This window comes from Chionomys nivalis, chromosome 2 (assembly GCF_950005125.1).
Source record: "Chionomys nivalis chromosome 2, mChiNiv1.1, whole genome shotgun sequence".
NCBI classification, from domain to species: Eukaryota; Metazoa; Chordata; class Mammalia; order Rodentia; family Cricetidae; genus Chionomys; species Chionomys nivalis.
Genome location: NC_080087.1, coordinates 84,393,039 through 84,415,917, shown reverse-complemented (window position 1 = coordinate 84,415,917; position 22,879 = coordinate 84,393,039). Strand labels below are relative to the sequence as shown.

The 22,879-nt window shown below is 47.4% G+C and overlaps 2 protein-coding genes across 2 annotated transcripts; both read left to right on the top strand.

The window, feature by feature from the left end:
- Positions 1–5,088: 5,088 nt before the first annotated feature.
- On the top strand, positions 5,089–7,225 carry Etv2 (ETS variant transcription factor 2). Its single transcript, XM_057757190.1, has 6 exons — positions 5,089–5,158; positions 5,258–5,344; positions 5,512–5,571; positions 5,777–6,250; positions 6,747–6,859; positions 7,025–7,225. Exons 1-6 carry the CDS (start codon positions 5,089–5,091, stop codon positions 7,223–7,225), a joined length of 1,005 nt encoding a protein of 334 aa, XP_057613173.1.
- Positions 7,226–11,831: 4,606 nt separating this feature from the next.
- LOC130866261 (cytochrome c oxidase subunit 6B1) lies at positions 11,832–22,336 on the top strand. Its single transcript, XM_057757539.1, has 4 exons — positions 11,832–11,944; positions 13,844–13,960; positions 14,731–14,831; positions 22,147–22,336. Exons 2-4 carry the CDS (start codon positions 13,855–13,857, stop codon positions 22,198–22,200), a joined length of 261 nt encoding a protein of 86 aa, XP_057613522.1. The 5' UTR covers positions 11,832–11,944; positions 13,844–13,854; the 3' UTR covers positions 22,201–22,336.
- Positions 22,337–22,879: the final 543 nt, after the last annotated feature.

Genomic DNA, 22,879 nt, shown 5'->3' with positions numbered 1-22,879 from the left:
CCTAGAGACACACCTATCAGAACCCTGAGTTGGGGAACAAATTAAAGGAGACAGGCACCAGGATGGAGAGGTAATTCCAAACCTCTCTGGAAGATCACTCTGGAGAGGTGTCAAATTTCTCCTGTTCCGTGTCCCCACACCCCTTACAACTCCCTCTCTGACGTCATATTTTCCAGTCTGGCCCCAGGAGTGAGGGCCTCCCTCCCTGGCAGGAAGTGCCCTTTAGCCCCCTGCCACCTGGAATGGAGCACTAAGCCCCAGAACCCTAGACTCCCTTCTCCCGGTGTCCAGCCAGTCCTTCCTACCCTGAACCCCTTCTCCCAGCAACTAAAGGAGTGAGTGAGGAGATGGAAATATGGCCCAAGAAAAGAGGATTGTCAAAGAACACCAGACTACAATTCTGGGCCACAACAGGTAGAGCAGAAACCATCGCTAGCATGGTACAGAGAGATGGAACGACAGGGACACGCAGGAGTAAGCAAGACACTTGTCAAGAGATAGAGTGGCAAGGCCTCACCTCAGGCTAGTACAACGGGATCTAGGGCTGGGAACCAAAGTCAGAAGAGGGAGACAGGAAAGGCCAGATTCAGGTAAAGGAAATCTGGGGTAAGGACACCAGGACCCTTTAGGTCCCTGGTGGGTGGGCGGGCGGATTGGGGGGGGTGTCTAGGGGATCTCCCCAGGAGCTCATGGCTCACTCAACACTGGATCCAGTAACAGCTCCCAAAAGACTGTTCTCTTGGGGTTCAGTTTTTCTGCAACATATAAGGCAGTGATGCCTCCCTCTCTCACACTCCACAATACTGAAGAATGAAGGGACTGTGCCCGTTCTGGAGCCTGGACTAAAAAGACTTGGACCAGGAGGCTGGAGAGATGGCTCCGTGGTTCAGAGCATGTGCTGCTCTTGCAGAGGTGCCCACATGGCAGCTCATAACCATCCATTACTCCATCTCTAGAGGATCCAATGCCACCTGATTTCCATAGGCACCACATATGCACGTGGTATACAGACAGACAAAACACACATAAAAATTTTTTAAAATTTTGCCAGGCATCGTTGTATATGTTTGTAATCTCAGAACCCAGGTGTTGGTGGAGCGGCGGGGCTGTGTTCCGCCACCCGGCTAGCTTTACCCGAAATAATTACACGGAAACTGTATTCTTTTAAACACTGCCTGGCCCATTAGTTCTAGCCTCTTATTGGCTAGCTCTTACATATTGATCTAACCCATTTCTAATAATCTGTGTAGCACCACGAGCTGGCTTACCAGGAAAGATCTTAACCTGCGTCTGTCTGGAGTGGGAGAATCATGGCAACTCACTGAATCTGCTTCTTTCTCCCAGCATTCTGTTCTGTTTTCTCCACCCACCTAAGGGTTGGCCTATCAAATGGGCCTAGGCAGTTTCTTTATTAATTAACCAATGAAAGCAACAGATTAGAAAGAAATCACTCCCACATCACCCAGGAAGAAGAAGGAGGAAGATCAACAATTCTCTTTGAGGCCATCCTGGGCTGCATAACCAAACCCTTGCTCTAAAAACCAAGGGGTTAGGTGAATGAGATGACTTAGTGGGGAGAGACACGACACATCGTGGCCACTTCTGATGACCTGAGTTTGATCCGCAGAATTCACATGGTGAGAGGAGAGCACTCACCCCACAAGGTGACCTTTGACTTCTGACAATGTATATACACAGAGAGAGAGAGACACACACACACACACACACACACACACTAAAAATACAAACCTATAGTGCAGTGGTGGTACACACCTTTAGTCCCAGCTCTCAGAAGGCAGATCTCTGTAAATCTGAGGCCAGCCTGGTCTGCAGGACTAGTTCCAAGTCAGCCAAGTATACAAAGAGAAACTTTGTCTCAAAAAAGCCAAGAAGGAAGCTCACCAAGGCCAGCTGGACTGCTACTGAAAAAAACATGGGATAAAACCGGACATCTTAATGTGGTGGACAATGAGAGCTGACGAGAGGCCAAGGAGAATGGCACAGGAACTTTCATCTGGCGATGGATCGAGAGAGAGACAGAGACCCAATTTGGATCAACCATCTGAGCTCTTAAGGTCCAAATGAGGAGCAGAAGGAGGGAGAACATGAGCAAGGAAATCAGGACCACGAGGGGTGCACCCACCCACTGTGACAGTGGAACTGATCTATTGGGAGCTCTCCAAGGCCAGCTGGACTGGGACTGAATAAGCATGGGTTGAAACTGGACTCTCTGAACAAGGCGGACAATGAAGGCTGATGAGAAGCCAAGGACAATGGCACTAGGTTTCGATCCTAATACATGAACTGGCTTTGTGGGAGCGTAGCCTGTTTGGATGCTCACCTTCCTGGACCTAGATAGAAGTGGGAGGACCTTGGTCTTCATGTAGAGCAGGGAATTTGGACTGCTCTTCAGTATCGAGAGGGAGGGGGAGTGTACTAGGGGGAGGAGAAGTGGAGTGGGGATAGGGGGAGGGGAGCGGGGGGAGGGGGCAATATGTGGGAGTTGGGGGAGGGAAATGGGAAACGGGGAGCAGTTGGAAATTTTAAGTAAAAAAGAATAAAAAAAAAAAAAAGCCAAGAAGGAAAGGAGTAGAAAACAAACAATACCAGATATGGTGGCACATGCCTTTAATCCCAACACTCAGGATGCAGATTTAGATAGATGTCTGTGAGGCCAGCTGGGGCAATATAGTGAGATTCTGTTCTGGAAAAAAGAAGAAGAAATAAAAATAATAAAATAGGCAGGGCCATGGTGGCGCATGCCTTTAATCCCAGCACTTGTGAGGCAGAGGCAGGAGGATCTCTGTGAGTTCGAGGCCAGCCTGGTCTACAAGAGTTAGTTCCAAGATAGGCTTCAAAGCTACAAAGAAACCCTGGCAAAAAAAAAAAAAAAACAGAAAAAGAAATAATAAAATAAAAACCAAAGATTTGTTGGGAAGATGACTATAACTCCCATGGGTAAATGTGCTTGCCACACAAGTCTGGACCTGAATTCAATCCCAGAGCCCTGTAAAGCTGGGACAAAACTGATTCCGCAAAGTTGTCTTCAGACTTCTACACGTATGTCCTGGCACACATACACGACAATAAAGTAATAAAGTTAAGGGTAAGGGGTAGAGATACAGCTAAGTGGTAGGTTACTTGCCAGCACGAATAAAGAAAAATGTGGGACTGGAGAGATGGCTTAGCATCAAGAACACCAGCTGTTCTTCCAGAGAATCCAGATTCAATTCCCAGCACCCACATGGCAGCTCACAACTGTCTGTAACTCCAGTTCCAGGGGATCTGGCACCCTCACACAGACACACATGTGGACAAAATACCACATGTAATATAAGTAAATTATAAAAGAAAAGAAAAACGTTATACTTATTTGTTTATTATTTCTCTATTTGAGTCTCACTTTGTAGCCCTGGCTAGCCCGGAACTCATAGTATGGACTAGGCTGGGATTGAAATCCAGAGATCTGCCTGCCTCTGCCTCCCTAGTGCTGAGGTGAATGGCAAGTGCTACCATGTCCGGCAATAAAAATGTTTTTAATATTAAATATTTACTTACAAATATGTAAATATTTAATATTAAAAATATTAAGGTGGCAAATATTTTAATACTAAATATTTACCTATTAATATTTATTAAGAAAGTACTTACTTAAAAATGGTCAGCTTATGGAATTTAAGGTTTGCCTGGCTTAGCAAATTAGAACAAAACAAACAAACAAGAATACCTAGTTTCTGAGTTTCTGTTTAAAAAGCAAGCAAACATAGACTTTTTGGTATAACTATGTCCCAAATATTATGTATACATATGCACAGTGTACGTGTTATTCTTTTCTGACTCATTTGAAGCAAGCTACAAACACGACATTTCATCCCCAAATGTTTTCACTTTCTAACGAAGATATCTTCCCCAACAAACCATAATTAAAATAATTTTTGCCAAAAATTAAAATAATTTTAATAAATAAAATTATTCCATGCAATAATACATTCGGTTCATACTCAAAATTTCCCAGTTTTCCGGGACTGCTAAAGCGCAGAAAGACATGAGATCTTGACAGAAAGAGAAGCGGGAGAAAGCATGCCATAATTTCCCCTTCATAAAATTGGGGTGAAAGCATCTCCCTCTTAAGAAGATTAAATGAAGGCCCGTTGTGTAAGCCTCCTCGGCAGTCCCTCATTTAACGTTGGCAGTTACTATTACTAGTATTATAACACGTTGATGTTATTTTGATTAAGAGTGCCACTATTCGGAAGATCCTTCCTAACGGTTCCTGGTAGGGGATTCAGGGTTGGATTCCCCCCACCTCACCCATCTGGCTGTCTGTCACCCTGCTGATTATGACGTAGGCTGATGCTAGGGAAAGGGGGCATCTGGCCGGAAATCCCTCTTCCTGTTGCAGATAAGCCCAGAACTGCCCAGCTGACCCCAGACCCTCCTCCCCCATCACCTTTCATGTCACAGCACCAAATTCCCAAGACGGGGAACCTGTCCAAGCCCCTCACCCCATCCCTACTACCCCATAAGCACCCCTTAGACCTCGGCACCCCCAGCCCTGCCCTGCGCCTGTTCCCCAAGTCCTTTTCCAAGCCCAATTCATCCCTGAAAGGGGACAATTCCAGGAACCAGTATGCATCCCTAAAGCAGGGGGTGCAACTTGGCCACGCCCCCATCCCTGCAACTTGACCCGGGCTGCGACCCCCAGCTCTGACGTCTCGGAAAATTCCCCCTCCCCTACTCAGGACCCCCGGGAAGGGGGCATGGTATGAAATGGGGCTGAGACCCCCCTGGCTACGAGAGAAGGAACCTGCCAGAGGTGAGCCACTGCAAACTGGGGACTGATGCCTGGGTATCTAAAGTGGGAACTTCCAAGACGCTGGAAGCCTGGATTGAAGTGTCTAAGAGAGGGAGAAGGGACTGGAAACCAATATTCCATTTCCTGGGGAAGGTAGTTGCAGAAGTCTAGACTCCTGGGTCTGAGGGAAACAAGGGCTGCAATCAGGCTCCTGGGTTCCTAAATGTCACTGGCTTGTCCATTTACCCTTGGAACTTTTCCTTTCTTTACCAGGACAATCAGAACAAGCATCCATGGACCTGTGGAACTGGGATGAAGCGTCACTGCAGGAAGTGCCTCCTGGGGACAAGCTGACAGGACTGGGTAGGCTGCTGTGGCTTGGGACAAACTGGATGTTAGGGTGCAAGGATGCAGCCCTCTTGACCCCTGACACGGCCTTAACATCCTTGTTGCCCACAGAAGGAGCGGAATTTGGCTTCTATTTCCCTGAAGTGACCCTGCAAGGGGACGCACCGATCACACCGATGACAGTAGAGAACTGCTGGAAAGGTGGCTGCTGGGCTGGACCCCCTGGGTGCTGGAGAAATGGGAGAGGATGGGCTCCTAGAAGGCACGAGGGGGCTGCCCGGGAGGTTGAAGGAGGCATGGGTGGGTGGCCGAGGTCTCTAAGTCACTGCTCACATCGTCCCTAAACTGAGCTATCTTGTCCAACACAGGGTTCTCAGAGCTGGACTGGGGCCCCGCTTTACCGCAGGAGGAAGTACCTTGTGAGAAGGGTGAGTGTGCAGGAAAGGAGGAGGGAACCAGAGCCTCACACACCAAAGCTGAGTTTAGATCCCCTGGTCTACTGAGGAGCGGGACTAGGACTAGGGACATTTACATCCTGAAGGCTATATAAAGCGCCAACCTCCTACAACTCCCAAGGGTGCAGGGGACCAAGACCCCTGGGCTCCCCTCACTTAAGGTCCATCCTCCTCACAGAGCCGGTTGCTCACCCCGTTCCGTGGTCGCGAGACTGGAGTGACCTGGGGTGCAATACCTCGGACCGGTGGAGCTGTGCTTTACAGACGCCAGGCCCCGCCCCTCCAGGCACAAGCCCTTCCTTCGCTGGCTTTGAAGGGGCGACCGACCAATATCCTGCCACCTCGGCGGGAGGGGCCCCCTCGTGGTCGCACCCCCCGACCGCCTGGAGCACCGCCAGCTGGGACAGTTCTGCGGGCACCAATGGCGCCACCTATTGGGACAATGGCCTGGGCGGGGAAGCATGTGCGGACTATAAAATGTCGTGGGGCGGGTCTGCGGGTTCGGACTACACCACCTCGTGGAATCCTGGGCTGCAGGACTGCAGCGTCCCTTGCGAGGCGTTCCAGAGTGCAGCATTCACCACGTCCTCCAAATCGAGCCAGCAGTCTGATCGGGCCACCTTAAGTCGCTACCGCAAAACTAACCACCGAGGTAAGAGGCTGCAAAGTGCAGAGAAGGGGAAGTCAAATGGATAACGATGGAGTGGAGCCTGGATACTTTGGCGGGGAGCGGGGGTGGTTCTCGGTAACTAAAAGAGGCGCGATCTAGGAAACTGGAAGCTAGGGGGCCGGGGTTATGTACCGTGAATCTTGGGAAGGAAGGGGTGAAAGGACACTGGTGACTTTCTAGGGACCAACGGCCCCTGGGTTATGTAAGAGAAAAGGGGAGCATTCAGACGCCTGGTCTTCCAGGTGGGGAGGCTAAACCCGTGAATGCCCTAGGTGGGGCTCAGGCTGCTGAAACTGGCTCTTGGATCTCTACTTGTGGAGGGATCCGACCTCACAGACGCCCGAGGAGGGATGGAGTTACACTCTTGGGTCTTGAACCTTTTAGCCTTCGTCGTGAAGGCTCCCCGACTCCCAGGGTTGTCCAGCCGAGTGTTCTGGGTTTGAGAAGCCTGGCCTTCATCTGCCTCTCTACCTCGCAGGTCCCATTCAGCTGTGGCAATTTCTCCTGGAGCTGCTCCACGACGGGGACCGCAGCAGCTGCATCCGCTGGACGGGCAACAGTCGCGAGTTCCAACTGTGCGACCCCAAAGAGGTGAGACAGCTCCTCAAGCACGGCAAATCCAACCTAGTCCGGAGAAGAGCCTAACCCAGTCCTTAACCCCGCCCCCACCTACCCTCGACCACAGTTAAAACCCGCTCCACCTATAGTGGCTAAGGTCCACCCCCTGGCCCCTCTGACCTCCGGATTGCATCCTAGGTGGCCAGGCTGTGGGGCGAGCGCAAGAGGAAGCCGGGAATGAACTATGAGAAGCTGAGCCGAGGTCTGCGCTACTATTACCGCCGCGACATCGTGCTCAAGAGCGGGGGGCGCAAGTATACGTACCGCTTCGGGGGACGTGTGCCGGTCCTTCCCTGTAGGGACAGCATGGGGCACCTGCCAGGTGCAGAAAGCCAATAAAAACACCCTGTCGAAAAAAAAAAAAAAAAAAAAACACCCTGTCGAACGTGCTCACTTGTCTGCTTCTTTACCACTGACACTGATTAGACCGTCGGGGAACCTAAATGTGCACTCCGACATTTCTACATGGCGTCTCCACCCAGACTCAGGTATCCCGACCTCTGTCTTTGAATCTATGAGCCTGGATTCTGATGCCCTTAGTCCCTAGGCTGCCAGTGTCTTAGTTTCCCCACTAGGAGGATCCCGGAGGGAGGACTAGCCCCTCCCATTTCAAATCCATCAGATACTAAGCCCAGTTCCCTCCCTGCCAGCCTTTCCTCAGGTGTTTAGGTATAAAGGTCCCCTCAGCATCTTCTGCGTCTATTAACTTGGAAATTAGTTCAGGGTAAGAAGTCCATAGGGCCTATTGTGTGTGCCTGTACAGAATAGGGACTTTTAAAAAAACTGAACTTGCGGGGCTGGAGAGATGGCTCAGAGGTGAAGAGCACTGCCTGCTCTTCCAAAGGTCCTGAGTTCAATCCCCGGCAACTACATGGTGGTTCACAACCATCTGTAGTGAGGTCTGGTGCCCTCTTCTGGATTGCAGACATACACACAGACAGAATATTGTATACATAATAAATAAATAAATAATTTAAAAAAAAACTGAACTTGCTTAGGTTTGACAATAGCTTATCCTCAAATTTATCTAAGTATTTATTGGTTTTTCAAAACAAGGTTTCTCTGTGTAGCCCTGGCTGTCCTGGCACTCACTTTATAGACCAGGCTGGGGCTGGAGAGATGGCTCAGAGGTTAAGAGCACTGACTGCTCTTCCAGAGGTCCTGAGTTCAATTCCCAGCAACCACATGGTGGCTCACAGCCATCTGTAATGAGATCTGGTGTCCTCTTCTGGCCAGCAAGCATACAGATAGACAAAACACTGTGTATATAATAAATAAATAAATAAATAAATAAATAAATAAATAAATACCAGGCTGGCCTTGAACTCAGAGATCCACCTGCCTCTGACTTGGAATTAAAGGTCTGGGTGGCCACCACTACCCCACTAAGGCTAAGAATTTAATCCCCAAAGTTTTGCGTTAACCAGGAGCACAGAAAGTTGATCTTCAGTGTTTGGGAGTGGTTAGATGTTCAGGATGGAGTCCCCATGGTTGCATTCTGACGCTTTATAAATAGAGCTAGAGAGATACAAGGGTGCTCCAGTCTCATACCGTGTGCGTCCTGGCTGTCTCAAGACAACCAGTAAGAAGACCATTTGATGCTGGGTGGTAGTGGTGCATGCCTATAATCCCTGCGCTCAGGAGGCAGATGCAGGAGGACCTCTGTGAGTTCGAGGCCAGCCTGGACTACAAAGCGAGTTCCAGTACAACTAGGGCTGTTACACAAAGAAGCCCTGTCTTGAAGGGAAAAAAAAAAAAAACAAATAAACTAAAAAGGTCATTTAGCTGTAAGTGATGACACAGGCCACTAATTTCACAGCATTCAGAAGACTGAGGCAGAATTGTAAATTTAGGGCCTCAAGATCTGCCTGGGCTACATAGCAAGGCACTGTTTAAAAACAGAAGTTCATCAAGAGATGAAAACAGCAGTAATCAATCAACGGGGCCCTGCTCGGAGCTTCAGTCACACCGTTGGGACCTCACTGCTCCAGACCATGAGCCAGAAGCAAAGCCGCTGGCTTTATAAAGGAGTCCTGTTTGGGCATTTCTGTGGCTTTAACCCCATCACAGTTTATCTGCTCTGTCTTGAAAAGACACAGGCTCAGGGCCAGGTCCTTACAAAGATCTCTATGAGTTCGAGTTCAGCTTGGTCTACATAGGGAATTCCAAGACAGTCAGGGCTATATAGAGACCCTGTCCCAAGAAAAACAGAAAGAGACTGAGTGACTCAGGCTCCCCCTCCAAAAAAGAATTTGCTGAGGGCTGGAGAGATGGATCAGAGGGTAAGAGCATTGCCTGCTCTTCCAAAGGTCCTGAGTTCAATTCCCAGCAACCACATGGCTCACAACCATCTGTAATGAGGTCTGATGCCCTCTTCTGGCCTGCAGGCATACACACAGACAGAATACTGTATACATAATAAATAAATATTTAAAAAAAAAAAGAAAATAATAAAATTCACATTCATTAAAAAAAAAGAATTTGCTGAGTACCCTCTAGCTCTAGATGCCACTGAATAATTAAAACTAATGCACACCCCTGAAAACCATGGGTATTCCAAATTGGAAGACATAGGACCAGACCTTTAAAAGGCCTACTGGACACCTAACCCACTCCAGGAGCCCCCAAAGAGAGCCTCGTATATAACTCTCTCATCCTGAACCCTGTCCTCAGAGAGTTCACCGTGCAGTGGACAGGAACACCCTACACTGCCACCAGAAAGGGAAAGCCCACAGTTCTTGGGACCGGGATGAAGAAAGCCCAGGGGATTATGGGAGCCCAAAGGAGGAAACTGATCCAGGCCAGGAGGAAGAGAGACTGGGGGTGGGGCAGAGAGATGTCAGGAAAGCAAAGAATGTTTCAGTCAGAAGACCCAGAGATGGAAAATCTTACAGTGTTGTTCAGAAATACGCATATAAATGGGGAGGGTTCACTTCACAAAGGATCGATGGGCCGTGGTGTCTTGGTTTCCTACGCACTGGGGAGCCATAGAGGTGTATCTTCCTGGATTATGGGAAGATGTTGGAAGGAATGGATGTGTACACAAATAACTCCACAGATAATTACAGTGCTGACTGAAACAATAGGAAAGAGACTCCTGGACCAGTTAGATCTGAACACTGCATCAAAGACAGTATGCAGGGCTAGTGCTCATCCCCACCCCCACCCCACAGTTTGCTAAAAGGCATTATGAGGGAAACTTCAGAGGCCCGACTGTGGAGAGGGAGGGAAGCAGGTTGGTTCTCTTTTACATCACCTTTTTCTAGTCCCTCATTCGCCCTCATTTGTATACGAGTTTTGTTCGTTCCTCGGAGATTTAGAAATCAAATTCTCAAAGCAGGCAAGAAGGGGAGCCATCTACAGGCGGAACAAGGAACAAGGGCAAAGCAGGGGAAGGCGGCTAAAGGAGGGTGCCCGGGGTGCAGGGAGTAGGAGAGAGTAGGTGAAAGGTGTTTGTAAGGGCTTTAGTTTTAGACTAGTTATGCCAGAAGCCAGGGAATGAGCTCTGGCTGAGAAAAGGACGTGGTGTAACCGAGGTGGTAACAGCGTCCTAGGGCAGAGGGTGCACGCTGTGCACCAGCAGGGGAGCTGAGCTGGGGGGAGGGGAATGGACCTGCTGTGATGCTCCAGGGGGAGGACCCGGACTGCAGGCGGGAGAAATATTCTAAATTCAGCACCCACAGGATTATTTGATAGGTCAGGCAGGCTATATGAAAAAGTTGGGGATTTTTTTGTTTTGTTTTGTTTTTAATTCCATGACAAGAATGATACAGTAGCCATTTCCCCCAAGGAACTCAGCTGCCTGAATAGGTAAACTGTGATTTCTGAGGTTTAAGGACAGCCATGAACAGGGAGTGGCGTCTGGTCCTATGATGAGTGAGACTGTACGATAGGCTGCTTGTTTCTCACCTTTGGACAAAGGTCTTAGAACCTATGAAGGTAAGAATTTTGTCTTTTCTTCAGTAGTGCCTTCTTATAGATGTATTTGATAAGGAGAAAGCACTCAATAAATATTTCTCGAATGAATAGCAGACCCCAGAATAGAAGTACCATTCAGGCTGTAAAACTCAGCACATAGACAACACCATCTGCCAAAATGAAAACAAAGACCTAATTCATCAAAGCCCACAGTTCTGGGACTATCTGAATGCTCTAACCTTGCTTTTTTTTTGGCTTTTGAAGTTCCTCTTTTGGCTGTTCTTTGTTTGTTTTGGTTAGTTAGTTTTTGGTTTTTCAAGTCCTGGAATTCACTCTGCAGACCAGGCTGGCCTCGAACTCAGAGATCTGCCTGTCTCTGCTGACCAAATGCAGGGGTTAAAGGTATGTACTACCATTGCCCAGCTGGCTAACTGTTCTTGTTAACTGAAGCATGCCAACCCAGAATACGGTTTTTGCCCTTTAAAAACTCACCCTGAGCCGGGCGATGGTGGCGCACGCCTTTAATCCCAGCACTCGGGAGGCAGAGGCAGGCGGATCTCTGTGAGTTTGAGACCAGCCTGGTCTACAGAGCTAGTTCCAGGACAGGCTCCAAAGCCACAGAGAAACCCTGTCTCGAAAAAACCCAGAGGTCTCTGGTGGATGTCCCTCAACACATGAATGAAAATAACTTTCGAATCCAGGCATAGTGGTACAAGTTTGTTATCCCAGCACGTCGGAATCTGAGTTCGAGGCCAGCCTTACCTCGAAATCCTGTCTCAAAACACAATCAGATTATCTGGGACATTTTTCCATTCCCGCTCTGCATATAGTCCTGCGACTGTCTTTTTCCTCCCAGAAGGACAGCAGGTGTCAAGAGCCCATAATTAGAATTTAGTAGCTTCCCGATTGGACCGGCAACAATAAAGAACAGGATTTAGCTCAATAGGAGGTCAGGATTCTTTGGAAGTGGGCGTGGCCATGGCCGCTTCTGGACACGCCTCCCGTGCCTTCTCTAGCCGCTGGAGGACTCAGTTCGGCTCCTCCTCTCGCAGCTTCCGGCCGGTCGGAATTCCGTTTCCTGTCTGACTTTGGCGTCTTTGCTAAGGGTCACATTGAACTACTGCTGTTCCAGGACTTTAGGTGAGTGCGAAGGGTCGGGATCCCGGGGAACCCAGTCCGGAGCAGAGAAGCGGCCCGGGGCTTCCCTGACGCCGGGAAGGAGCTTCCGGCCGCCATGGCTGCCTCGGGCCCGAGGTCGTGGAGCTGACCATTGCAGCCTTCTTTCTTGTTGCTAGGTCTCATTCTGAGACGTCTCTATTAACTTATTCCTTCCTCCAGCCCTACGAGCTAGGACCGCTACTGTCACCTTTGACAGCGCTGGGGCTGCAGTGTGAAGCGCTTTAGCCTCCGTTACACGATGACAAGGATTTGAACCCAGCAAGTTGGACTGTGGTGCTTTTAGCCGCGGGTTCTCAGGCGTGGCCGCCCGCGTTCCAAGGCCTCAGCCTGTCACCTCGTCTTGTTCCTTTTCCCGCGGCATCATCTTTGATAAACTCGAGATATGGCACAAAATTGCTTCCAACACTGGGTCTGTTAAATCCTCCGTCCCTACCCTGCCTCCCCAAATGACCCCTTTCTGCTGCCCCAGATGCTCCACTTCGGGCCACTTGAATTGACACTGGTCTGCGTACTTCTGTGGCGCCAAGGTCCCGCAAATTCTCTAGAATAGACAGTTTTTCCTGGGTTCGGTGATTTTGACTGTGTCATCTTTTCAGTAATATCAGAGGGTTTAAAAAAAAAAAAGCCGTGGATACTCAGAGCCAATAGAATTCGAGGCGCTAAGGTATTTGCATGCATGTGGGGGAGTTGCATGGTGGTTTTATTAACCTCTGGTTGAAATGTAGCATTTACTTTTGTTGAATGGAGGCAGCAACTTCAGTAGGTTTGGCAACCTATGGAACTTTGTCAGCAGTCAAAATCACAGATACCTAGCCGGGCGGTGGTGGCGCACGCCTTTAATCCCAGCACTCGGGAGGCAGAGGCAGGCGGATCTCTGTGAGTTCGAGGCCAGCCTGGTCTACAAGAGCTAGTTCCAGGACAGGCACCAAAAACTACAGAGAAACCCTGTCTTGAAAATCCAAAAAAAAAAAAAAAAAAAAAAAAAATCACAGATACCTGACACATTCTAGTTGCAAGTATCACAAGTCACCGGGGTTACTTGGTCAGTTCTTATATATATATATATGCTACTGTATCATTCTTGTCATGGAATTAAAAACAAAAAAAAGCAACTTTTTCATATAGCCTGCCTGACATATGTGTGTGTGTGTGTGTGTAAATGTCAAATAAGCAGTTTTGCAATGCATTGAGTCACTTATTTTTTTTCTTTTTCCCTTTAGTTTTTTTCGAGACAGGGTTTCTCTGTGTAGCCTCGCTGTTCTGGAACTCACTCTGTGGACCAAACTTGCCTCTAACTCACAGAGATCCTCCTGTCTCTGACTCCCGAGTACTGGGATCAAAGGCGTGCGCCACCACTGCCCGGCTCATTGAGCCATATTTTGAGAAAAGTTTATGAGTTCACCAGACCCCCTTGTAATGTTGTTTTTGATGATGATGGATACAGCACAACCATCCGGGTGCTGTATGACCTTGGGAAGTCATTTAGCTACCCTGTCCCTCATATAGACAGCACAGATAGTAATACCTTTTAGAATGGCTATAGGACTAGGTAGGTGTGTATAGAGTGCACATAGTATGTGCTATGCACACAGTAAGTGTTAGCTGGAATATAAGGATAAAACCTGGTTTTGCCAAGAAGACCTCTGTCTCCTGACCCTACTGTGACTTCTACACTCAGACACATGGATTCTCGCTGCCCTTCATCTTTCTGTGTTTGTTGAGGAGAAGGAGGTAATAGCTTGTTCACATTCAACCCATTCTTCTGATCTGGTCTTCTTCCATGGACCTCGTTGATCTGACATCCCTATGCCCAGGCACCGCTAGAATGGTTGCCAATGTACCAACTCTGTTTGTATCCAGAAATCGGCACCATGGCTGAAGACATCAAGACCAAAATCAAGAACTACAAAACTGCCCCCTTTGACAGCCGCTTCCCAAACCAGAACCAGACCAGGAACTGCTGGCAGAACTATCTGGGTAAGCAGAATACCGGGGTGGGAGGGTAATATGTGTGGATCTCACCTGTGTCTTCTACATACCTCTTGCCTCGTGAAGCCAGGTAGGCAACAGAGACCTATGCATACCAGCTTGTGGCCATTCACTCTGGATTTACTGTCTGGATGGCCCAGTCCCTCATACTATCTGTCAAGGTCACAAACTTTAGTCTCAGCAATAATTTTTTTTTAAAGAATTGTGTATACATTTTGTGTGTATGCCACACATGCACGCTACATACAAGTGAATATAACACGTAAATGCTTAGTTCAGAAGTGAGTCCTGCCATCACATCCGTGTAGAAGATGGGTATTGTCATCTCTCTGTTCTCTGTCTGCTTTGTGCCTGGTCTTAAACACACTTCCCTTTCTCCTCACTAGAGGCACGACACCACTGGTAAAAACAGTCACATTTTGGTGCTCCTACCACACTTGAGTCCATATGACCTTCCCTTAAAAAATATAAAACAGAATAAATACCGGTTCGCCCTCCTGTCTTCCTTGCTTCTGATCAAGACCATCTTCCCCTTTCCCAGCCCTGTCTGTACTTCCATCATCCTCATCTCTTCCCCTCATACTTTGCTGTCATCCCTAGCTCTAGAATGTTCTAATTGAGCAACAGTGTAGCTGCCTAGGTCAGGTGTATGCAGCTCGTTATGGTATACTTATGAGTTTGCATTCCCTCTGTGTATATAACCAATCATGAAGCAAAAACTTCCTCAAAAAGTTGATCCAAGCCTCTTTTCTTCACAGACTTCCACCGCTGCGAGAAGGCAATGACCGCAAAGGGGGGTGATGTCTCCGTGTGTGAGTGGTACCGACGTGTATACAAGTCCCTCTGCCCCGTATCATGGGTATGTGCCTTCCAGTGGGACCCTTGGGTGTTCAAGTGAGGACCTGGCAGAGACGACTATGGTGACAAGTGAGAATTCATCTCCAAGGGCCAAGATAGGACCAACCATACAGTGTCACTAATCCCTCCTCAGTTAGGGCCTCCATCCCAGGACCACCCTCCTAGATCCGCTTCCTCGGCTATGCACTGTAGAAACCTGGACTTTGGAAGAATGGTAGTGGCACACACCTTTAATCCCAGCACTCTTGGGAGGCAGAGGTGCAATCTCTGTGGTTCAGGGCCAGCCTGGTATGCGGAGCAAGTTCCAGGACAACTAGGACTACACAGAGAAATTCTGTCTCAAAAAACAAAAAAACGGAAGGAAAATTAAAGGAGACTTAGCATTTCTAGTTCAAAATGACCTAGGTTGGGTTCCCAGCACCCATGTCTATAACAGCTGCCCATAACTGGCGGGCATCCTGTGGACTCCAAGGACACTGAGCTCTGTATACAAACCCACACACAGATACACATACATACATAATTAAAAATAAAATCTTGTTTTGTTTTTTGGGACAGGGTTTCTCTGTGTAGCCCTGACTTCCCTGGAACTCACTCTGTAGGCCAGGCTGATCTTGAACTCACAGAGATCTGCCTGCCTCTGCCTCTCGAGTGTTGGGATTAAAGGTGTGCGCCATCACCGCCCGGCTCTCTGTAGTTTTTTAAAATGTATTGTACATGTGGGGTGTGGGTGGTACAGGTGTGCCACTGCATACGTGCAGAGATCAGAGGACAGCTGTGTGGAGTCAGATTTCCTGCCCACCTTTGCAGATGCAAACGCGGGTTCTCAGGCTCACCTGGCAAGCACTTCCTCTCCTGGTCCATCGCTGGCCCCACATTCTCCATGTTAAGACAGGGTCTTGCTGTGTAGTGCAGGCTGGTGTTGAACTCCTGATCCTCCTCCCACAGCCTCTTGGGTTCATGTTTATCCTTTTTCTTTTCTTTTTTTTTTTTTTAAATGTTTATTTATTTATTATGTATACAACATTCTGCCTCCATGTATGCCTGCACACCAGAAGAGGGTGCCAGATCTCATTATAGATGGTTGTGAGCCACCATGTGGTTGCTGGGAATTGAACTCAGGTCCTCTAGGAAGAACAGTCAATGCTCTTAACCACTGAGCCATCTCTCCAGCCCCATGTTTTTCCTTTTTCTTCCTCCCTTGCTGAAGTACTCTAGGGCAAACCTCAGATGTGCCTTTTCGCCCCCTGCCTGTTGAGTAGGCATCGCCACTAAATCAGGGCCCACGGAGAGAGTGCCTCTAGCACTGATGTGAGACTTCTAGTCAGTATTTTTGTTTGTTTGTTTGTTTTTGTTTTTTGTTTTTCGAGACAGGGTTTCTTTGTGGCTTTGGAGCCTGTCCTGGAACTAGCTCTGTAGACCAGGCTGGTCTCGAACTCACAGAGATCCGCCTGCCTCTGCCTCCCGACTAGTCAGTATTTAATATTCCAACATATTCTCTTTTGTGAAATCAGAGGACCCTGCTGACTATATGACATCAAGAGATGCTCGATTTTTATAAGAATTGATGAAGTGCCGGGCGGTGATGGCGCACGCCTTTAATCCCAGCACTTGGGAGGCAGAGGCAGGTGGATCTCTGTGAGTTCGAGACCAGCCTGGTCTACAAGAGCTAGTTCCAGGACAGGCTCCAAAACCACAGAGAAACCCTGTCTCGAAAAACCAAAAAAAAAAAAAAAAGAATTGATGAAGTGATTATAACATTCATGCACACAGGAGGTGGATAGAAGTTAATGGTCATCCTGGGCTACTTGAGACCCCATTATTTTTTTTTAAATGTGTGTAAATATGTAGCACCCATATGTGTGCCTGTGGGGGTCAGTAGAAGGTGTTTGGTCTCCTGGAACTGGAGTTACAGATTGTGAGCCTCCATATGGGTGCTGGGAATCAAACCTGGGTCCTCTGCAAGAGCAAGAAGTACACTTAATTGGTGAGTCATCTCTCCAGCCTCTCGTATTGTATATTGTATCGAGATTTGCTTTGACTTGCTGTGGAATGGTGATTGTTGTTAGACAGAGTCTTACTTAGTCTAGAATGACCTTGAACTCCTGAGATCCTGCCTCAGCCTCCTGGGAGCTGGGGTTACAGACAAAGGCCACCACACCCTGTCTGAAGCAGTGCCAGGATGGATGCCGTGCTTCCTGTGTGCTAGGCAAGCAGTCTACCGGCTGCCTATATATGGTACAGGAATTTTTATATATTGGTTTGGTTTTGTTTTGTTTTTCAAGACAGAATTTCTCTGTGTAGCAGTGCTGGCTGTCCAGACTTGCTTTGTAGACCAGGCTGACCTCAAACTCACAGAGGTCTGCCTACCTCTGCCTCCTGAGTGCTGGGATTAAAGGTGTGTGCTAACACCGCCTGGCTTGTGTTTTTTAAGATGTTATTAATTATGTGCTTGGGTATGTGCATTTGAGGGGGTGTCCCTGGAGGCCAGAGGAGTCAGAGCCTTCTGGAGCTGGAGTCACAGTTGGTCATGAGCCTCCTGATACAGGTCTGGGGACTGAACTCTGCTCTTCCTGTGCTCTTAACCAGAGTCATCGCTCCAGCCCCATCTGTAGGTTCGTGGTTATTTTTAGAAACTTCAGCTTTTAATTATGAATATGTGTGTGTTAAAGGTGAATGCAGGTGCCTGGAGTGGTCAGAAGAGTGTCAGATCCTCTGGAACAGGATATACAGGCAGCTGTGAGCTGCCTAACATGGGGGTTGGGAACTGAACTCCAGCCCTCTGCAACAGGCAAGAGCAGCAAGTGCTCTTAAACACTGAGTCATCTCCCCAGACTTGTGTGTGTGTGTGTGTGTGTGTTTAAGTGTTTAAGGCTATTCTAATCTTATATGTGTTTGTGGGGACAAAGGTCAGTACCTCTATTATCTGCATTTGAATCATTTTTGTCCAGTCATCTTTTATTTTCCCTAATAAAAACATTTTGTTTTCCTAAAAAGTTAAGTGTTTTGTAGAATTTTATTATTAATTATTTCGGTTTTTTTTGAGACAGGGTTTCTCTGTGTAGCATTGGAGTCTGTCCTGGAACTAGCTCTGGTTGCAAACTCACAGAGATCCGCCTGCCTCTGCCTCCCAAATGCTGGGATTAAAAGTGTGCACCGCCACTGCTCAGCTGTGTTTTGTAGAATTTTTAAAGTAACTGGATGTAGGTTCCTTTCTTTCTTATTCTTCTTCCTTTTCTTTTTCCTCCTCCTCTAGTGGTAGTGGTATGTGTGTGTATGTTTACAACTTTATACAGATATGGTTCACACTCTGTATTTTACCTTTTATTTTTGAGCAAGACTGGCCCTGATATTCACCACAGTCTGCCAACCTCTAGCTCCTGATTGCTCAATGCAGGTCTGAGCTAACACATCTGATTGTATGTGCTTTTTTTGTTTTTTGTTTTTGTTTGTTTATTTGTTTTTTGCTTTATCTTCTAAGAATCAAAAAAGGGGGCTGGAGAGAGATGGCTCAGAGATTAAGAGCAGTGACTGCTCTTCCAGAGGTCCTGAGTTAACTCCTTGCAACGACATGGTGGTTCACAACCATCTATAATAAGATCTGGTGCCCTCTTCTGGTGTGCAGGCATATATGCAGGCAGAACACTGTGTATATAATAAATAAATCTTTAAAAAGAAAAAAAAAATCCTCTGCTCTGTTGACAGAGGCTTTCATTTTGTAGGCAGAGGTTCAGTCCCAAAGAAACACACAGAGGTCTACATTAATTTTAAACTGGTTGGCCTATTATCTCAGGCTTCTTATTAACTAACTCTTACATCTTAACCCATATTTCTTGTCTATGTTAGCCACAAGGATGGTACCTTTTATCAATGAGGCATTCTCATCTTGCTTCATCTGGGTCTGGGTGACAAGTGCAGACCAAGCTTTCCTCTTTTTATAATTCTGTTCTGGTCACCCCATCTATACATCCTGCCTGAATACTGGCCAATCGGCATTTTGTTAAACCAATACAAGTGACAAATCTTTATAGGGTACAAAACTATTGTCCCACAGTACTGCTCTTTAGCTGGACTTGGTCTTTGGGGGAATAAATCCATGACAGGGAATGTTTTTCCCTGTTTGCATGATTTCCTATTTCCACAGTGTTTATGTGTGCATGATTTCCTATTTCCACAGTGTGTGTGTGTGTGTGTGCGTGTGCGTGTGCGTGTGCGTGTGTGTGGTGGGTCTATTGGGGTAAAGGGATAATTTGCCAAAGGTCCTTATGCCTCATGCTGTAGTTTTGTGTTGTGGTTAATGTCTTGAGACAGAGCCTCCTGTGTTCTTGGCTGGTGTTAAGCTCAGTAGATAGCTGATGCTAACCTTGAACTCTTGATCATTTGCCTCTACTTCCTAAGTGCTGGGAGTGTAAGAGTGCCACCACGCGTGAGGCTTCTTTGTGTGTGCTTTTTTCTTTTAATTTATATGTATGAGCATTTTACCTGCACATGTGTCTGTACTGAGTGGATACCTAGTGCCTGTAAAGGTCAGAAGGCAATAGATCCCATGAGAGTGGAGTTACCATTGGTTGTGAGCTACCATTTGGGTGCTGAAATCAAACCTGGCTCCTCTGCAAAAACAGCAAGTACTCCTAACCACAGAGCCATCTAACTCCCTTGGTGTGCTTTTGTTTTTTTGTTTTTTGTTTTGTTCAAACAGAGATTTTCTATGTAACAGCCCTGGTTGTCCTGGAACTAACTTTGTAGAACAAGCTCGTCTGGAACTCACAGAGTTTGAGAGATCCACCTGCCTCTGCCTCCCAAGTACTGGAATTAAAAGTCTCTTCCATCACTGCCAGCCTGGTCTACAAAGTGAGTTTCAGGTCAGCCAGAGCTGTTACACAGAGAAACTGTCTCAAAAAACCAAAACCAACCAAACGAAAATCCTATGCAGTCAGATTTTTCTTTGGGCCATCAGCTCACAAATAACCACAGGGTGACTTAATTATGAAAGCTCAGCCTTAGTTTAGGTTTGCTTTTAACTAACTCTTCTAACAAATTAACTCATTCTTACTACTTTACGTTCTGTCATGTACCAACCATCCTGCTTCTTCCATATCTCTGATTCATCTCCTGCTTCCTCTCTCTCTGCCCAGCAGTCCCACTTATTCCTCCTGCCTAGCCATTGGCCATTCAGCTCTTTATTACACCAATCACAACAGTATAGCTTCACACAGAGTACAAATATCCCACAACACCCTTATGTCAAGTGTGGTGAAACAGGTCTTGCCAGCACTTAAGAGAAAGAGGCAGTCAGGTCTCTGAGTTTGGGACCGACTTGGTCTACATAGTGAGTTCAGGACAGCCAGGGCTATCTGGGAAGGCCTATCTAAATAAAAGGACCCCTTCTTTAAAAAACAAAGCAAAACCAAAAAAAAAAAAAAGGTAAACCAGTAACTGAAAAATTCTGAGAGAGCTATGGCCAATGAAGTCTGTGTGGGCTCTAGACAAAGCCAGCCTTGGGAAGGTGCATCCTGTGCCAGTCACCACTGCAGCAGAACAGCAGAGGGGTTGCGAACATGACAAAGCTTGGTGCTGGCCTGTGGTAGGCAAGCAGGTTTCCTTGCCTTGGGTGGTGTTGCTCCTGTAAACTGGTCTGCTCCCTTGCGGTCAGACTGCAGTCTCCCTTGTCCGTGCTTTATCTGTTGACCCAGCCTCTCATAAATAAATGTGAGGGTGAAATAGCTCAGTGGATAAAGGCACTTGCTGCCAAAGCTGACAGCCTGAATGGATCCCTAGGACCCACACGTGGAAGAAGAGACCCAAACTCCTTCAGATGTCCCCACCCCCACATACATGCACGCACACGCACAAATGTAAAACAGATCATGTGTACCTGTATGTAAGTAGATCCGCCGAATGGTGTTTTTTCTTGAGAATGTTAGCAGTTTGATGGGGGCCTTTCCATAGTTTCCTTTCCTACTCAGCATCTGTGATGAGCAGTGAAATCCCTTGTGCTTGGCATCTTTTGATACTGGACTACAGAAACTGGTTATTCTTTTGCACTAGAATATATATAGGCCAGCCTCATCTTCTATAAATGCCCAGTGTCTCAGTTAGGGTTACTATTGCTGTGGTGAAACACCAAAAACAAATTGTGGGGACAGGAACTCAAGCAGGGCAGGAGTTGATGCAGAGGCCATGGAGGATGCTGCTTACTGGTTTGCTCAGCCTGCTTTCTTATAGAATCCAGGACCTGCAGGTCAGGGATGGAACTATCCACAGTGAGCTGGGCTCTCCTCTATCAATCACTAATTAAGAAAATGCCCTACAGGCTTGCCTACATAGAGCCCTTTTTCTTTTCTTTTCTTTTCTTTTCTTTTCTTTTCTTTTCTTTTCTTTTCTCTTCTCTTCTCTTCTCTTCTCTTCTCTTCTCTTCTCTTCTCTTCTCTTCTCTTCTTTTGTCCTCCCCTCCCACCAGGGTTTTTTTGTGTATCTCCGGCTATCCTAAAACACTTTCTGTAGACCAGGCTGGCCTCGGACTCACAGAGAGATCTGCCTACCTCTACCTCCCAAGTGCTAGGATTAAGGGCATGCACCACCACCACCAAGCCTAATGAAATTGATTGATTGATTGATTTCTTTCTTTGAAAAATTTATTTATTGTGTATACAATTTTCCTCCTGCATGTACACATCCGTGCCAGAAGAGGGCACCGGACCTCATTACAGATGGTCATGAGCCATCATGTGGTGGTTGGGAATTGAACTCAGAACCTCTGGAAGCTGCCAGTGCTCTTAACTTTTGCCATCTCTCCAGCCTCCCCAGTGAGATATTTTATTCAAACCATTACATCATGAAAGTTTAACAACCTGAGCCAGGCCGTGGTGGTGCTTGCCTTTAATCCCAGCACATGGGAGGCAGAGGCAGGTGGATCTCTGAGTTCAAGGCCAACCTGGTCTACAGGATACAAACCCTATCTCAAAAAAAAAATAAGAAAAGAACAGTGAGCCGGCTGGTGGTGGCGCACGCCTTTAATCCCAGCACTCGGGAGGCAGAGGCAGGCGGATCTCTGTGAGTTCGAGACCAGCCTGGTCTACAAGAGCTAGTTCCAGGACAGGCTCCAAAACCATAGAGAAACCCTGTCTTGAAAAACCAAAAAAAAAAAAACAAAAAAGAAAAGAACAGTGGTTTTGTCTTTGTGAGTCATTGTTGATTCCCTGGGACAGTAGTTGGCACATGGCAGGACTTGTCCTCTGCTGGCCACATGCGTCAGTGGGCAAAGTAAGGAAATGTGGTTTGTCACCGGAGGAGTTAACGCCAATTGTCTTTTACAGGTCTCAGCCTGGGATGACCGTAGAGCAGAAGGCACATTTCCTGGGAAGATCTGACCTGGCTCCACTCACCTCTCCTCTGTTCGCTCTCCTCTCCCCATGCAGTAAAGGGGGACCTGGGTATATGATGGTCCCTACTCTGGGACCCTGAATCATGATGCAGCACCTAATAAAATTTCACTGAAAAGTTTGACGCTGTGTGTAGAGGACAGCTGGGCAAGAAGCGGGGTGCACTGGCCCAGAAGGGGCCTCACATGGTTATTGTTCTTATTTTAAAACGAAGAGTAGATTTCTTTTTAAGGATTTAGTTATTTCAGCTGGTGGAGGCACGTCTTTAATCCCTGCACTGAGGAAGCAGAGGAAGGCAGATCTCTGTGAGATCGAGGCCAGCCTGGTCTACAAAGAGTTCTAGGACAGCCAGTGCTTCATAGGGAAACCCTGTCTCACAAAAACTTAACAAAACAAAAAAAGATGTATGTATTATTTCATGTGTATGTGTACACATGTGAGCCTGAGGGGACGGGAAGAGAGCTGGAGTTACAGGCAATTGTAGGTGCTGGGAACCAAGCTCCAGTCCTCTGCAAGAGCAGCAAGTGTTCTGTTTATGGGTGTTTTGTGTGCATGTGTCTGTGTACAGTGTGCATGCAATGCCTGCAGAGGCCAGAAGAGGGCATCAGACACCCTGAGATGGGTTGTGTAGCCTGTGGTGGGTGCTGGGGATTGAACCTGGATCCTC

What these genes read in the sequence shown, in the direction of transcription:
- Etv2 (XM_057757190.1), top strand. Translation starts at nt 5,089, where the DNA reads ATGGACCTGTGGAACTGGGATGAAGCGTCACTGCAGGAAGTGCCTCCT. An exon ending in GGACAAGCTGACAGGACTGG is followed by an intron (nt 5,159 to 5,257) that starts GTAGGCTGCTGT and finishes TGCCCACAGAAG; the next exon opens with GAGCGGAATTTGGCTTCTAT. An exon ending in AGTAGAGAACTGCTGGAAAG is followed by an intron (nt 5,345 to 5,511) that starts GTGGCTGCTGGG and finishes TGTCCAACACAG; the next exon opens with GGTTCTCAGAGCTGGACTGG.
- LOC130866261 (XM_057757539.1), top strand. Translation starts at nt 13,855, where the DNA reads ATGGCTGAAGACATCAAGACCAAAATCAAGAACTACAAAACTGCCCCC. An exon ending in CTGCTGGCAGAACTATCTGG is followed by an intron (nt 13,961 to 14,730) that starts GTAAGCAGAATA and finishes TTTTCTTCACAG; the next exon opens with ACTTCCACCGCTGCGAGAAG. An exon ending in CCCTCTGCCCCGTATCATGG is followed by an intron (nt 14,832 to 22,146) that starts GTATGTGCCTTC and finishes TGTCTTTTACAG; the next exon opens with GTCTCAGCCTGGGATGACCG.